The sequence below is a fragment of the Cygnus atratus genome, chromosome 1 (genome assembly GCF_013377495.2).
Source record: "Cygnus atratus isolate AKBS03 ecotype Queensland, Australia chromosome 1, CAtr_DNAZoo_HiC_assembly, whole genome shotgun sequence".
In the NCBI taxonomy this organism is placed as follows: domain Eukaryota; kingdom Metazoa; phylum Chordata; class Aves; order Anseriformes; family Anatidae; genus Cygnus; species Cygnus atratus.
The window spans coordinates 114246882-114264644 of NC_066362.1; the positions used below are offsets into that span (position 1 = coordinate 114246882).

Sequence of the window (17763 nt, forward strand, 5' to 3'; positions counted from 1 at the left end):
CATCAAATCGTTTGAAAATGGGGGCCCAAAGGAGCCTTCACTGCCTAAGGAGGATGAATAACACCAAGCATCTTGTACAGAAATGAGGAGGAAGCCTCGTTAAGTTGGCACACTCCAGGTTGTCAACCAAATGTAAATGCGGGGGATATTGGAACATTTCCATGATCAGCAGTCACCAGGAGTTTAAAAGGTGCTCGTTTCCTCTCCCCAACTCAGGCTCCTTCTCATCTGTCACTGAAGGCATTTTTGGCAGGGAGTGCTGCTGCAGCCCTGTGCCACTCAGTTGGCATCCTGGCATCCCTGGGCTTGAGGGCAGCAAACAGCCACCAGAACAAAAGAATCCAGCCTCAGTTTTGCCCAAGAGCTTCTCACCTTCCTTCAGAGGACATGAGAAGGAAGCTGGAATGGAAGATAAAAATGGCCTGAGCACAAAGTCCTGAACACCATTGATAAAATACACTTTTATATGTAAGTGCAGTAGTGATGTCCCAGCCAGCTAAAGCTGCGCACACTGGAAAGACTCTTGTGGGAGTCAGAAATAATTGGATTGTCTGAAAGTCAGATCTCCAATAAAAATTTATCTTTCCATGTATTTTTCAAGGGGAAACAGTAAAATGAATTTCTCTCTGTATGCTTAAATTAGGTTCTTATCAAGAAAATATTTCACTATGAAATAAAATAAATCATCAAAGCTGGTAAATAACCTTTTTTGAACACTTTTTTTTTTTTCATTCTGTGTGGAAATACTTCATGGGCAAACCTTAATTCTTTATCATTCTTAGTATACATAGGCAAAAGGTTGTTTTTTTTTGTTTGTTTGTTTTAAAATTTGCTTTATCACCATATCAGTCAAATAACTGGACTAGATGGGAAATACTTCCTTATTTGAGTGAGATCTCAGCAGTTCTTGGTAGGTCTGTAAGAAGTACATACCTTAAACACATCTTCATTTGGCTTCTTCTGTAGGACTTACCAGAAATTTAGCACTTAGGCTTAACAGAACAAAGGATGCAAATGCAACTTGATTCATTTCAAGACACTTAAGTACTTTGCTAAGTTAGTGCCATTATAACAACATAATTGCATTAATAATAGTAATGAAACAATTATACATAACTGCATTTTTCTATTTTAAAACAACCTGAACTGAGCATAGTGCAGAAATGTTTGAATTAGCAGTGCCCACACTGTCAGCAACCAGGGAAACTGCATGACTTTCCCAGTGTGCTGAAGCTAACTGGGCTTTATTCCTTTCAGACCCCATTTAATATTTCCAGCTAGCGCTGAACAGTGTGTTCATACGGGCACTAATCTGGGATGCTCCACACCATATTCTCTTGATCAGGGCACAAAAAGGTAGCCAGAACACACACAAAGAGGCACTTAGCGAGACAGGTCAAACATTGTTGTGTTAAAATGAGTATTCAATCATTTATACTTCTTATAAAACAAGCAGGATTACTTCTCATATAATCAAAAGATGCAATAAAGTAATATGAGCTGGCAGCTCCCCTGTAAAAAGATTTTTTTCCTCCAAAGAAAGCCATGTTGATCTTCAAACTAGAGTAACTTTTTCCTCCCTTTTCTCCTATTATGGGAAAAGCTGCATTTTTTTCCCCAATCCTTATGTAAGCAACTCATTTGTGTGAGCACGGCTCCTAAATGAAGCCTCCCAGAGATCCATCCCTGGGGAGTAAGTAAAGTAACGTCAACACATTTCTTCTAATTCAAAATATACTGAAGCGAAATGAAAGCCTCCTGGTTTCAGACGAAGGGAGTGCAGGGTCTAGATTAGTTTGATGGGGAACAGGCTGCATTTGTGCTGTTCTGGCTCTCTGCCCCTGGGTAGCAAAAATGCTGTGGGAGAGTGAACCCCATTTTCATTTTATATTTTTTTTGGAAGGCATGACCCAACTTGCCTTTTCTGACCAAGGTACAAGAATACAGTGTTCAGAGGACAGTACTAAAATGGTTATTATGCTTAGGGAAAGCCAAGTACAGCAGAAGTCAATGGAAGCAGACGTCACAAATAAAGGCAGAAGACCCTTTTATTTCGCATAGACAAAATGCAAAGAGTGTCTCATTAAATTAATATTAAAAAAAAAAACAGAACAGTCCCCTTACTCCACTGACATCACTCATCCTAATTAACAACAAAAAAAAAAGAACAATCAAGGACCCATTTTCTAATTAAAAAAAAAAAGTGCAAAACATGACAAAAGACTTTTTGTTTTCCCATGTTCCTGTTAAATTCACAAATATCGTGATTTTTTTAAAGTGATTTTTTTTCCCTTTTTAATCTTGTCTGATGGAACTTCCAGTTAAAATGTTTCAGTTAAGTCTCCATGCACTTCGTAGAAAATCAGTAAAAACACAAACGTTTGTGAAGATCAGAAAACTGGACTCTTTTACCCAAAAATTCAGATGTCCAGTCAGATGAAGCTCACACTCAGACAGAAAAAAAGCAAGAGAGTCTTTGCACTGTCTGTCGCTCATATTATTTTTTTTTTGTCAAATATTTTGGCAATCTTCTTCTTTAATTATAAATATTGGAATTCAATAAAAAAAAGGTAGCTTTCATTGGATTTTTTTTTCAGTGTAAATATTTACAGCCACTGTCCAGCCATGCTCTTTTTGTTATACCAGGGTGTAAGATTTTGCGTAGGGGTTGTTTCCTTTCAAGTGGCCCCGGGAGTCCAGCAGGGATTCTTGGGAGCTGCTCATTTTCGCTGCCTGTCCTAGCTCAGCTCCTTCTCGCTGAGGTAACGTTGCCACAGCACCAGGTTGCCATGACTGGACGTCTCTCGTGGAGGATGCCTCCATGGGGATCGGCTCCAGGACAGTGGGGCGCTTCAAGGTTCGGCTTTTCTGTGGCTCCAAGCAGGCTTGCCCCAAACCCAGGTCTCTGCTCGCGCCCTGCACGCCACGGTTTCAACAAAAAGTCCATCCGGAGGTACGGTGGCAAATGCACGAGATCACCTGGAGAGGCAAAAGAGAAAAACACCACCTTACGTATGGTCCATGCACTGGCTGGGGGATTCAGATGGATGCATTTGGCCACCCCAGTGAAGGATCTGTAATCAACCCAGCTGCAGCATTTACAACTCATGTATCATCTCTCATCTGTTTACTATGCTGTGACCTTGCAGAGTCAAGGGTAATGGGTCAAGGAGCTCCTGTGGGCAGATCCCTAGGAGTTTGTTGTTCATATTTGCTATCATAATGGGATGATTATAGTAAGAAGCACAATATCTTTTACATGCACTCATAGCATGAAGAAGGTAAACCGAAAAGAACAGCAAGTTTTTTCTCAAATTCCTTAAACACAAGGTCTTGGTCTTCATTTCTCAAAACTTGGACAATGTGGAGTCTTGGTAGATTTCTATGTTTTATTTTCTGTTTTGAATGGAAACTTCCACAATTAGAATTAATGACCCCAATCCAAAGTAAAATGCCAGACTCATTTAAAAGGGGTGCAAGGATGTTAAGGCTATAGATTTAGAGATATTTCCAAATAAAACAGAAAAGCATTTTTGTCCTAACATAACAACATTTTCCTGCCATCCATCATCATTGTGTTTAAGCCACTAATGATTTTCTACCACTAACAGTCCTATGGCCAGCAATATGCTGTTTTTTTATTTTTATTTTTATTTTTATTTTTATTTTTATTTTTATTTTTATTTTTATTTTCTTTTTTTGGCAATGAAATGCACTGGAACAGGCACCCTGGCTCTTGTTTCCCCCTTCTTCCTTTCTGTTCTGTATTGTCAGTACATATTCTGGTGTGAGCATGAGAAATAGGTAATACATGCAAGAAGAAGCCTTCTCAGGACCCCTTATTTATTATTTCCCCTGATTTGTGAGCATTTCTATTTGGGTTTGATGATGGCTCATACCAGATGATTTGCCTTTGCTAAGCTGTTGAGTTCCAATAGATGCCTTGGACCTGCTGTCAGGAATAAGCCAGTGGTTAGCATTACCACCCCTGTATCTGCACATCTATTAGAACTGCTACAGAAATCAGTTTGACTTATTTATTCTAGCCCTGCCTGTTAGGTATTCATAAAATTGCTTCAAGGAAATGAGGGGCAATCAAGCACATAATGAAATGCATTTCTAAAAATATTTGATGGTGTAACCTCACATATTTACAAAAAAGAAAAAAAAAAGGCACTGTTACAGGCACAGTCAGGAACAGCATTTTCACTTCTTTACAGGCTTCTGCTGCAGATATATAGATTCCTTCTTATGGCTGATATAAAAACCATAGCCTTAACCACAGATGGGACGCATCCTGAATGTTTAAAGTAGAAGATTCTTGGACCTATCACTCCTGTGTCTACATGAGCTATTTACAGCTCGAGAAACTAAGGCTGACCTGTGCCAGTGGCATAAACAGTAGACCAGGAAAGCACTTCTTTGTAATAAAACAGCCTATAAAAATTTTGATTTTCCTAACCAAGCTAAAAGCTCTCCAGTGCTTTAAAATAAAACAGGTCCTTTACTGCAATTCTTACCTGGAAGACTAATAGCATCTGCTCTACCCATGATTTCAGGTCATAGACCAGGAATTGCTGAGGAGCTACATTTGGGCAGAATCACTGTTTATTCCTATAGAAATCCCCCAGGCACTGTCTGACACCATATACTTTATTCTAGTTGCACCTCCAACACGGATGCACAGCGCAGGGTATTTAACCCCCACAGTGCACATCTCAAGGTTAGGCTGACAACGGCAACATTTATGTAAGGTTGAGAGAGAGGGGGAGGCTTGTGCTCATAATCACACCGATTACTGCTTGAAAAATGGGTTGTGGTAGCGTTAATTGGTTTTGCTCATTTACCTTATTTTCCTATAGCACATTCCATGCCAAACACATTAGGCGCATGAGGGCCAGTTCAGCTGAGACAGCAACGTGCCTGCTGCTGGGGTGAAGTACATCAGGACACAGACACACAAATTGGCAGGCACAGGGAGGTGCCCACTTGCTCTGCTTCACTACAGGCATCAAACTGAGCAGCTGTAGAGCTTGCTGCAATGACCACTCCCTGCAGGCTGCAGGGAGAAGACCCTGAGGCTGTATCTTTTGTAGCATCCTAAATAAGGAGCCTTACAGCAGCCACAGTGGTGGGCAGAGACAAGCACCTCCAGAGTGTAGGAGAGGGTGGTTGTGTCCCCATCTCTGCTTGAAAATGAAGGCAATGAGGGTCTTTGTTTGGCTACCTCAGGCACGGGATTTCTCAAAGAGATACTGCCTCTGAGATGGCAGTGGTTTTGTTAGGCAGGAAAATCTTACAACTAACTATAATACCAAAGTATTATCTTCTCTCTTATCAGGGAAACAAGGAGTGTTTAGAAACTGCTGGGGCCAGAAAGTGGGGTTTCTCTTGTGATCCTGTATATAATCCCCCATCAAAACACAGCAGTCCCTTTTGCCTAGCAGGTGAGGACCAACTTTCTGTGCTGCACCTCCATCCCTGCTTCTCACAGCGACGGGCATTTTCCTGAAGATCTCTGCCATCCTGATACCCTGTGAGGCAGGCTGCACTTCTCTCACCTGGCATGTCCAATGGCACAATGCACATGGCTCCACTAAGACCGGCCAGGCCACCTCATGCACATTACCCCTTACTTTTATGCCTTGCAGTCAACTTTTTGTGAAGGAGCCAGTGCAGAGCAGCATCCGGAGTGTGGCTCATTGGCAGCCTCTAGCTGTCCCCTCAGTCAGCCATTCCCGTATCTTAACACATCCCCATCTCTTGAGAGCAATGGGTATGCACGGACTATAAAAAGGATGTGTTGAACCTTACAGAGATGAAGGTTGGTTTTCAAGCTGCTGTCTAGACATTTCTCACATGTAGTTAAGAGCTTTGGGCTATGTTAAAAAAAAAATAAAAAAATCCCCCTCCATAAATTTACACAGGAAGGCGTAGTCAATAATCTGTATAAAAAACATGCAGTCACTTTACTGTGATTTTTTAAATGACTGGGGGCAAAGTTTCAACAGGGCTATAGTAATGAGAAACTAGAGGATGTAACTCCTTCTCCAGAGCTAGATACGCAGTGCACAATCTCTGGCATCACTTAAACGGTGCACTAATAATTCAATTAGGATGTACATATTTATGTACATTTATGTAAAAAGTGCCAGTCCTACTTATAATTATCAAGAAGTATCTTTCCCTCCAACTACTTCCAAAATAAAACAAACATTTAAATTTACTGGGAAAAAAAAAAAAAGAGAATGTAACTTTTTCTTTGCTAGGATTGAAACGGTATCATAGTATGAAAGAAAGTCTTTGATTTATAAGGACTAACATGTTTCTGACTTAAAAACATAGCCCTTGAAATATAACCACAAAGCTTCACTTTTGGCATTCCTTCATCAATTCTGAAGGTGTTTTAAAGAAGATTAAAAGCCTCTTACCATATCTATATATGGAGTTATACCATATCTATCTATATGGAGATCTATCTTACCATATCTATCTATATGGAGTTACTTGGAAAGATTTTGGTTCTCATTCTTCTGGACACAACCGTATAGACATTTTTTTGATTTCTTACTAGTCAGCTGAACAAAAATTTTTTTTTTTTTTTTTCAGGCAAAGCATTATGAAGTTTCAGGATGGTTCACTGCCTTTGATGCTCTAATTACCTCTTCTCAGTGGTGTGTGTGCCTTATTAGTAATGAAAGCAAATCTTTCAAGTGCATGAGCACTACAAATGAGCGTGTTTAATAATTCATGCATTTTGGCTTAATTAGTACAAAAATTATTCAAAAACATAGTTTTATGATTTTTTTTAAAGGAAAATTTGCTATATTTAGAAAAATAGAGTTTGTATAAAAATAATAAGCATCCAGTCAAACCCGAATGTGGCAATTTAAGCCAGAGTGACCCTGGACTTTTTTTTTCTTTTTTTTTTTTTTTTCAAGTGGCCAACTCTCTAATGAATTACTTAGTATAGCACATTTAAGAAAATGATACCTTCAATAGATATTTGCAAACAAATGCTAAAAATCACTTACCATATTTACCAGAAACAATGCAAGTTACAAAAAATGGAGTATTTTCTGAGTTAATGCATCACTGAGAAAAAAATTATATACTTTTATTTCAGTGCAGCTGAGGTGATACAAAAAGTTTTAAAAAACAGTATCTATTTTTCTTCTGGAAGTCAGCACCAGGTACGGGAGGGTGTGGGATGAGTTTCACAGGCTACATGAAGGAAAACATACCACTGCCTATCTTTTCTGGGATTTTATTCAAGGAAGCTATCTTGTTTGCAGAACTAAACCAAACTGGGATGCACTCTTTTCTCCCTGAAGATTCACTCTTTCAAATGCTAGAAAGCTTGCATGCGTTTTTGCTTTCATCTGCTCCAGAAAATCTAACAATCTGTGCTATATTCAATACAGAGATTATCACAGACTGTAAAAAAGATACTCTTACCAAGTAGTCACGTGATAGCTATATGCATTTGCTCATGAATCATAACTTCTACTAAAGCAAAAGCAATTTTCCTTCACAAAGCTCCAGAACAGATCCCCTCAACTGCCTGATGAGTTTCAAGGTCTGATTGCCATGTGAAAGAAATTCCACATTGCTTGCAGTATTATTTCAGAAAAGTTTATAATGTAAGTTCAGTGACTCTGACAGGATATTTTCATTAACAAAGGTAAGAATAAGACGGGGTGAATAGGGCACTCACATGACTTACTGGAATAAGGGATTGTGTACAAAAAGCTCTTGAAGATGTCCCTGGCATGATCTCACAGGATCAGTGATCATGTCAGAACTGAATCTATACAGCTCCATCAGCACGGGTAAAGTGCCTCGCTAATGCAGTTATTTTGGTTTCGGAGGCTTTCTGCCATTTGGAGTGCTATGGGGGCGGCACTTTGCAAAGTGCCACTGTGCTCAGCATCGCCTGCCTTGCCCTGTGTTTGAAGGGGAAGCGCTGGTGGGATATTGTGTTCTCATGTGAAAGGAAGCGAAGGAGACAGAGCTGCTGACAGCTAGCTTTAAGTTCAGTTTCATGCTGATTAAAAAGTTTAGCGGGGCTTTCCAGCTCTCTAGCACAGTAAATAAATCAGTGAAGTCTTTGCTAATACTCACAGGCTGGTTGCTGATACTCACAGGCTGTTTTTCAGAAGATTGCCATAGGAAAAGTGAATATTGGAAATGAAGAAAGGGTGGGAAGTTTGCAAGGCCAAGGTGAGAGGCTTGATTGAAAAAAAAAAAAGAGCACAATCAGTGCTCGGAGTCTTTGCCACTTCAAAACCTGGCACACCGTTAATAGCTAGCAGGTAGAGCTTTCTTAGAGAGCTGTAGCTTGAGCTGCAGTTGGGCTGATAGCAGCAACAACATTTCTCACAACTGCTGCTGTCAGCACATGGAGCAGGCTCATGCTCCCTCTCCCTCCGTCTCCAGTCAGTGTGTCTGCTCCCAGCACCTGCTGAGCTTCGTGGTGCCCGCCTTGGCTCAGCATCCACTCGAAGGATGAGGTGGATGCTTGCTAGAAGCTTGGAGGATAATTTTTTTCCTTCCTTCAATGTCTGTTCAGATTGGAGCCACTTTCCCAATGCTCTTTATTTAATAATTATTATTTTCTCAGAAATGTTGCAGCAAAATGAAACAACTGAACAATCAAAAAGTTCAGGGGGATGCTTTAAGCAACACAGCTCCGCTCTCTGAAGCCAGTATTGATCTGTACTGGAAATGGAGGTGACATTACCTGGCAGATGAAATAAAATCATGTCTTTACCCTGTTCAGGTTTGTGATCACATTTAGGAAACAGCCACAATGCTTTAGGAAAACATGCTGATCTTTCCATTTCTAGACTGAGAAATTGGAATCCCTTAACACACTTTTGAGTCTGTCATTTATATCTGGCAAGTTTCCCTCTTCTTTCTCCGTGAAGACTGCACCCTCATTTGAAGACCTTAATTAAATGCTGCACATTGCAATCTGCTAAAACTGGCATTGTCATAAAAGCATTAACAATACCAGTTAAGTTTCACACACAAAAATAAAATCAACTGTTGCTGTTGACTACAGTCATTGCAGTTACCTCATGTGAAACACCAGAATGTCAGGAAAACTGTAATTCAGGAGCCGAATTTTCTGCCGTTATAATTCAGAGTAGCTGTATTGATTTCAGCAAGACTATAAATTGATTTATACTTCCTGGAGATTAGGTTTAAGTGACTGAAAATGATAATTCAACCTAATGCGGATCTTTTTTTTTAATAAGATGATTCATTTTGTTATTTAGATTTAAGCCTCCTAATTCCAAGAAAAAGTCCTTAATCAATGTGTCTTAAAGCAAAAACATGGCTGCTACAGTTTAACTGAGCTCATACATCTGTAATATATCAGCATAACATACTGTTCATCTGTCTAACTGGATGCCAGGAGACATGATTATGAGATTGTTACCTAGTCTTGAAATGCCTAATGAAACAGGAACCGAAGCACTACATTTTGCTTTAAGCTCGTACAAGCAGAACTTTGGTCTCACGTATGGGGCTGCACTTGTAAAAATCTGTCAGGATGCTCGGTACCTTTCAGAAGTAACTTTACTGTTTAAGGCAAACTGCCTTATTTTTAAAGGACTCCCGACTGCTGAGCTGGGGATGTAAGGACGTAAGAAGTGATTAACTCCAGGGGCCAGATGACCTATGGAGATACCTTGTGGATGTTCAGTCTCACAGGGCAAGTGCACCTGCAGAACTGGAGCCTCTCTGTTTCGATTTAATGCAATGTCTAAGTTAAAAAAAACTTGTAAAATGGACCTCACCATATAAATCAATATAGTCTCTGAAACAGAAAGTTAGAAAAAATTGTCAATAAATAATGAAATGGTGATAGAAAAGCAAAGTATGGGAGCTCTCTGTTCCCATCTTTGTCTTGTCACGCAAGCTGCTTCATGCATTTTTTAAGGGTGCTCTGAGACAGCCCTCTCCTGTCTGCTGGTTAAGCTAGGGGAGTGGTGCTGCAGCCCTCGCTCAGGTGCCTGTAGTTAGCAACACTGGAGTTTCAAGATGAGTTTGCTGATCCTTGTGCAGTGAACAGAAACTGTTTAATTATGCATCACTTCATCTAGGGTTAAATTGATTGTGGCTCCATGGAAAGGGGCTTCCATCACAGGTTTATTCCTGGGATATCTTGGGAACCCAGGCTAGAGAGGTGAGAAATTCAAACCATACTTATGGTTCACTGAAGTCAGTGGGAGCCACTCTGTTGACCTCAACAGGCTTTGCACCATGCCCATGACTTCACGGCTAAACCTGACCTCACCTGTGATGGGAGGCATAAGGCTCCACTAATAGTTGTGGGGAGGTCAGGCTGCAACAAGGAAACCAATATCAGCCCTGCCCTGCTGCTCTGATGAAGATGTCTTCACGGATGGATTGCTGTAGCTTGGCCTCCTCAGGTCCATCAGTTTGAATCATCTGAGTGCTGCTGACAAAGTGCAGCACTGCATATTTTTTAATTAATCCACTGGGGCAAGAGCTCCACCTTTCACATTTAAATTAAGGATGCTGGCATGAAAAGGTAAACAATACTGAAATATGCCTATGTGTACATATAGCTATGCTTTAAAAACAAGCATAAAAGGAGCTTTTACATGGATAGCAAAGACTATCACTACAGTCAAATTAGGAACGTTTTTTTTTTTTTTCTCTAGTTACACCCGTTCTCAAATTACTTTCAATAGTCTATTAGATCTCTTCTAAATCTAAAACTATAGTAATATCTTGTGGCACAGGAGAAACTAGGAGAGCCCACTGGGTGAAGTCATTAAAAGCAAAAACACCTGTAAATAACCACAAGGACCTTAAAGCAAGGCTGGAACAACTCTTGTCTGTATCGGAGCAATTGCTTCTGGTTACCTTGGGCCGACTGAGAGGCCTCACAGAAATCATACACACTGCCTCAACAATATAAAGATGAAATGCTTTGACATTTTCAAAATTAAAATGCTGTGAGCAGGCCAAATCTATTTTCTTTTTTAAAGTGAGATTTTTTCCATAGGCGTGGTTAATCTTCAAATCAAAACAATAAATAAATTAAATGTCAGCAAGAAAATATAATTGTGTTGTCAGACACTCCCAGTAAAGTTCCTGAGGAAGAGGTACCAGTTGTTTATCTCCTTTAATAAATAAATAAATAAAAATCTTCCTAACACCAATATCACTGATTCATAGACAACAGTTGTAAAAATAATTCAGATTACTTTTGTTGTCAGTGAATTGAGTTTAGCTTTCAGACTTTTTGTTTGCTACCTAAAATGGAATTTTCATATCATAATTGTACAGAGAGTTTGTAACTGAACAGCTGCCCTATTTAAACTCATGATTCACACTGATAGTTTCCCTTTTTGATCTCATAGTGTTTTAGCTTCTGATCTGATCCTGTTTATGTTCCGTTTTATTGTGCTGCCAAGGTTAAAAAACTTGCAGTGTGAACCTTCCTCTACAAGTCCACCAGAAGCAAGGCAATGATTGCAAGTATGTGTTCATGTCAAATTAAATGCAGAATTAAATGGGTTTCATCTCTGCAGAACATTCAGCTTTATACAGCAGAAGGAGAAAAAGCTCCTGATAGCTTCTGCAGAAATAAAAGCTGAGAGAGGATAAAGACAATTTACTCTCATCACTAAAGTGCCATTTCTATGATAAGAAACAAATAGCACAGTCTTTTTTTTGTGACATATTCCTAGTTTTCCAACAGCATAAGAGGAAATAAAAAGAAAGTATTCCAGGTACAAGAGAATCTAATATGATAACATTAGAAATGCTCACCTAGGGGTGTAATTTCAGCATATATCATGTATGTGTAAGTAATTATACATACAAGTTAACATGCACGTTAAAAGTATTTGCTACAGTTAGAAACATAGGCACGGAATTTTATTTTGCCCACTTAACAACAGTTCTGCCTATCTTATTGTTTTGCCACCTGCCTGTTTTGATTTGTCTCCTTATGTAGTTTTCTCAGAGCTGGACATTGGTCTCTGGTTGTGGAGCCATGTTGATGATTTCTTCATTCTATATATACACTATATATGGTATGTGCATATGCATTTATCTCTCTATATATATACATTCCATTGCATTTGAAACCAGACAGTGCAAGCATGGAACTAAAAAAGAAAACAACCCACATGTTATCATTTCCTACTTTGCTGCAGGATTCCTGAACAAAAAATGTCAAATGTAGATCCCCCCATATCTTCATGAAATTCAGTTTTGGATCTATGAACTGCTGAACTGTACTACTCCATTTTCAGTCAATGCAGAATAATATAACATACATGGGAAAAGGAGGCAAAAGGTAAACTGGAGGCCTTAAGTCAAGAGTCCCAGCTATTAGTGAATCTCCCGTGGCAGAATTTGTATCAGATTCAGTTACTGCTGCAGCTTATAGAGTGCTGACAGCAACTTCTCCATAGAAAGCCTGTCTCTAAATAGATTCCATCACTATGTTGCACTTGTCTTCATGGAGTGGAAGCGGGAAATAACTCCTTCACCCTTCAATTCATAGATCAGTGGAAAAGAGTTCACATCTTTTTATCTCAGGTTACAGGGCTGACATTGGAAATATACAGTGCTTTCTATTAATGTGAACTTCATATTTTCCTTAGTGTGCTAAGCAGCTGATTTTTAGCTGTAGTGACTGAATACTGGAAAAGAAGATTTGCATCCTGAACATAAATTTTACCTTCCTCTTGGTTGTTTATAACTACATTTATGCACTGCAGGTGAGGTCCAGCCTCTATTTTAATGGCCACTTGTAAACAATTATTTAGTAAAGTGTTTTCATTCTGTAGCTTAAGAATTGTCTGTAAGCTAAGGTTTTGCTATTCAAGTCAGCAGAATGAGTTAAAGCAGCTAGAAATTTGTAAATTGGGTCAACAATGCTAATTGAGGTATCTTAAACACTGAAAGGATTTCAGTATTTGTGTCTTTTCTAGAAAACGTGCAGCAGCCTTAGGGTGAAACTCACTCTGCCTGACTTAGATGCCCAGCTGAAGAAACCCAGACCAAAGTGTCCACCTCTCCCTTCCCACTGGCTGCATAAGGGGAGAGCTCACACGGTGGTACCCCTCCAAGAATTGGGCCTCTCTGGGTAACAGCTAGCCTGCACTGCTCAATAGTTTCACCTGTAGACATCACTGAAGGTGCTGATGCCCACACTTGCTTACTGAGAACTTGTCTGGGAGCAGGCCTGTCCTCTGGCTGCTGCAAGAAGGCAGTGGCTGCCGGCCAGATCTCCTCTGGGAAGGAGAGGCTGAGCAGGAGCGCTGGCAGACAGAGGATGGAGCTCTACCCTCAGGCATTAGCCAACAACCCAACGGTGGCAAGAAGAAAATGCTTCCCTTCGAGTATCAGCTTAGCAAACTGGTGCTTCTGCTTTGTAGGGACCCAGGAAAGCACTCAGCTTTCCTATCTAGCAATGTGGTTTTCTTCCCATCTTCATGGCTGTGGAATCAGTTTCAGGAAAATCTTTTTTTTTTCAGAGTTTGTCTGTCTGCACCTGCGTTTTTTCCTCCACCTACATGCAGGTTTCTTTATAAACTGATTCCTTTCAGCAGCTGAAAGCCTGTAGAGAAGGTTCTGGGATATAAAATCTTGGGGTCCTTTAAATGGATTCAAAAATATCTTAGTCTGATACACCCAGTGAAAGATATCTGTTCTCTAAAAGTGTATCTGAGATGCTGTTAGTCATTCAGAGTTTATCAATTAATAGGATGTCCAAAGAGGAAGGGAAGAGGCATTGCCAAAATGAGATTGTTCTTTTTTTTTTTTTTTTTTTTAACAACGTTAGGTAGAAAAATTTCTGTCTGGTCCGTCAAGTCAGGCTAATCCTTAAGGATAATATCACAAAATCAGAGTATTTTCAGTGACAATTAACATCAGAAAAAAAAATTATAAAAATCTGTGGGTCTGAGTTTTGCAGCAGCACTGCTAAAGGAAGCCTTCTGCAAATTGCAAGAGACCTGATGAAATTTTCTAGATATTTCCTATTCAAGCACCGGTCATCTATTATTTCTTCTAAGTATGAATTCCATTGCCGGAGGATGCAAGCAAATGATCTGTCCACAAAAAAAAGGATATAGATAGCACTTCGAAAGCATGGAAATATCAAAAGATTGCCCAGTTAATAAGCCCAATAATTTAGTAGAGATGGAAAAAAAAAAAAAAAGGCTTCTTGGCTGAGACTATTACCAAGATTTAAAATTATAATAACAGAAATCTATTTTTAATAAACTCTGCTACTGCAATGTTTACTGCAGTTAAAAATAACTGTTCTGGTAACTCAATTTGTGGTTAATTTTTTGAAACAGAAAAGAAAAACAATATTGGAAATCTTTTTCAACCTCTGCAGTTATCTTCCACCTTTTTACATTACAGACTTTTTGACAGCACAGTGGGAGGTAGGAAAAGTGTATATTTCTTTCTAATTTCTGTCCAACCTAGTTTCTGAATGAAATATTTGAATGACAGCTTTGGAGCATGAAGGACTGACTCATTTGTCAACTTCTCAGGTAAACTTGGGGTAGCAATTGTTGAAACCTCTCAATATTAACATGACAGTGTGCCTCAGTCTTGATCTGAAAGGCGCTAGTATACTGTTGAGATAATTGCCCAGTGTGCAAATTCCTTGAGAACCTGATCTTGCTAATGATAATTCTAGTGACAACTGTGATGAACAATGCAATGTAAACTATGTTGATACCATTTTTATATCATGAAGAGTATTAACAGTGAACATATGTTAGGATTTCAAAAAACACTTTTCTAAAGGGTCTGATTTATCCCTTGTGTTTAAAGTACTGCTGTGCTATCTCTACTGCTCCAATTTCCTCTTATAATGTGCCTCCTGGGACACATTACCACTCTAATGGCTTACTGAGCAATGTCACCATCTCCAGTGTGTCAGCTCCATGACCTGGGCAGATCAGGTCTGCCAGCTCTGGGAAGCCCAGAAAAACTTGTGTGAAAATCTGCATCTATCTTTTCAGTTTTTAGAAACTATGCCAAAGCTGTTGTTAGGCAGCAAGGCTAGTTTGATTGGTGGTTTAACATGTGAGATTCACAGTTATTATAAAGGAAAAATAACAATGTTATTGTTGATGCTGAAGAAAAACCTACAAATAATCTCATCTCTTTTCAAAGATCTGTCTATGAAGTTGTAAAGATCAGAAAGAAAGGATGCCTAAGACATGCTTTCAAAACACTGAATGTGAGAATTCATAAACATTTTACTTTCATGCTCCATTTCTGGTAGTTATAACTTTTCAGAAGTTTAAGAAAAGTGTAACTCCCAATTATTTACTCATTTGTTTGTTTGTTTAGATTGGAGAAAAATTAATAACGCTGTCTCTATATACTTGAAAGTTTTGGTCTGGTCTCAAGACAATGATGCAGAAAACATCTACAGCTGCTTCTACAGACAGATAGAAGTAACCTCTATCATATCTAAGAAAGTCGAATGATGTTCAAGGATCACTTCCTCCAAGCTCAAGAGAGGTCTGTCTCAAAGAGCAGGAAGTCAGGCAAAAATGCTGGGAGGCCTGCATGGACGAACAAGAGCTCCTGGAAAAACTCAGAAGAAAAAAAGGAGTATACAGAGGGTGGAAACAGAGACAGGTAACCTGGGGGAAATGCAGAGGTACTGTCCAAGCATCCAGAAATGAGGTTAGGAAAGTGAAAGCCCATTTAGAGCTGAGTCTGGTTAGGGATTTCAAAAGCATCAAGAAGGGCTTCTATAAGTACATAGGTGATAAAAGAAAGACCAGGGAAAATGTGAGCCCACTACTGCATGGAGCCAGAGATCTTGTGAAAAAGGACAGGGAAAAGGCTGAGGTACTGAATGCCTTCCTTACTTGGTTTTTAGCAAAATCCATCTTCAGGAATCCCAGGCCCCAGAGATCAGGGGGAAATGCTGAAGTAAAGAATATGCACTCTTGGTGGAAGAGGATCGGGTCAGGAAATGCTTAAACAAACTGGACATACATAAACAGATGAGCCTTAATGGGGTACACCCACAAATTTGGAGATAACACAAAATTGCGAGGAGTGGATGGTAAACGAGAGGCTAGTGCTGCCATCCTGAGGGACCCAGACAGGCTGGAGAAATGGGATGAATTCCAAGAAGTATAACACAGGAAAGTGCAAAGTCCTTTGCTTGGGACGGAACAACCCTATGTGCTAGAACATGTTAGGAGCCACTCAGCTAAAAACAAAAATAGGTTTGCAAAAAATGCCCTGGGGTTCCCAGTGGACACCAAATTGGACATGAAGCAGAAATGTACCGTTACAGCAAGAAGGCCAACAGTATCCTGGGCTGCATGAGGAGTGCAGCCAGAAGGTCAAGGGAAATGATCCTTCCTTTGCAGCACTGCTGGAGTTCTGGGCTCCCTGCTACACGGGAGCCATGGACATTCTGGACAGAGTCCAGCTAAGGACCACTGAAGATGGATAAGGGACAGTGGCATCTCTCCTATGAGGAAAAGCTGAGACAGATGGGACTGTTTAGCGTAGACAAGAGAATGATCAGGGAGGAATTTTCTATGTATAAAAACACCTCAAGGGAGGGTGCAATGAAGACAGAGACAGGCTTTTTTCAGTGGTGTCCAGTGCCAGGACAAGAGGCAATGGGCAAAAAGCGGAACACAGGAGGCACTGACTGAACACTAGAAAACATGTCCTTACTGTGCAGGTGATAGAACACTGGCACAGGTTGTCCAGAGAGGCTGTGGAGTCTCCTTCATTGTAGGTCTTCAAAAGCTGTTTGGGCATGGTCCTGGGCAAGTGGCTCTAGGTGGCCCTGTTTGAGCATGGGATTGGACCAGGTGACCTTCAGAGCTTTCTTCCAGCCTGAAGTATTCTGTGATTTTGTGATGCATTAACTTCAGCTGATATGTAGGGACATGTACTAAAGCACAATAGGCTTGGCAGTCTGAGTTATAAAAGAATAACCATGCCAATTATTTAGATCATTCTGAAGTCATGGTGCATATCTCAGATTTAGTATGACAAAATTGCTTCATTGCCATATTTGCTAGTTACTGCAGCATTAGGCATGATTACTCTGTTTTTCTTTATAAGTATAGTATTATTTTTTCATGGCATAATCCATGCTCTTTTCGCCTCTTATGTCTGAGCTGACTTCATGAAACTGATTCTTGTTTCCATAAACCAAACATCAAGAAAAAGGAGCAGAAATCCAGGAGAAGTCAGAAGCAGTTCTGACTGCTAACCTGAGTGCATATCTGTGGTATCAACTAACTAGAAGGGAAAAGGTCTGTAAGACTTACATTGAGCTAGAATATGAGGCAGCCAACTATTACACATTACTAATTGCAGAAATAGAGTAGTGCATACTGTGAAGAAGTTCGGAAAAGACAGTTGTAATTCATAGTTATAGTGCTGGAAATGATCAATTACTAAGCTTTCCTGGACATTTGATGAGCCATCAAATTTAATTCAAGGTGACGGAGTGAATGAAGACACAAAAGTTTTGATTCAATTTCTGAATGAAAATGGTGGGGAAGTTGGGAACATCAAACCAGGCTGATGTCAACCCCTGGAATACAAGCCATTGAATCTTGACGACCGTCACCACCCCCACCCACCCCCTTTTTCCCCCCCTGCAAACAAAGAACATTCAAGCTCCCTTCTCCTTATAATTAATCTCAACGTGGAGTGACCTGAGGTTTCTAATACTGCTGGATAAAGCAG

The 17763-nt window shown here is 39.9% G+C and overlaps 1 protein-coding gene across 1 annotated transcript in view; it reads right to left on the reverse strand.

Moving 5' to 3' along the window:
• Positions 1–2637: 2637 nt before the first annotated feature.
• DSCAM (DS cell adhesion molecule) overlaps positions 2638–17763 on the reverse strand; it is a 401851-nt gene continuing 386725 nt past the window's right edge. The window contains 2 exon segments of the mRNA XM_035546056.1: positions 2638–2931; positions 2933–2979. Of these exon segments, the coding sequence (XP_035401949.1) occupies positions 2638–2931; positions 2933–2979 (341 nt within the window).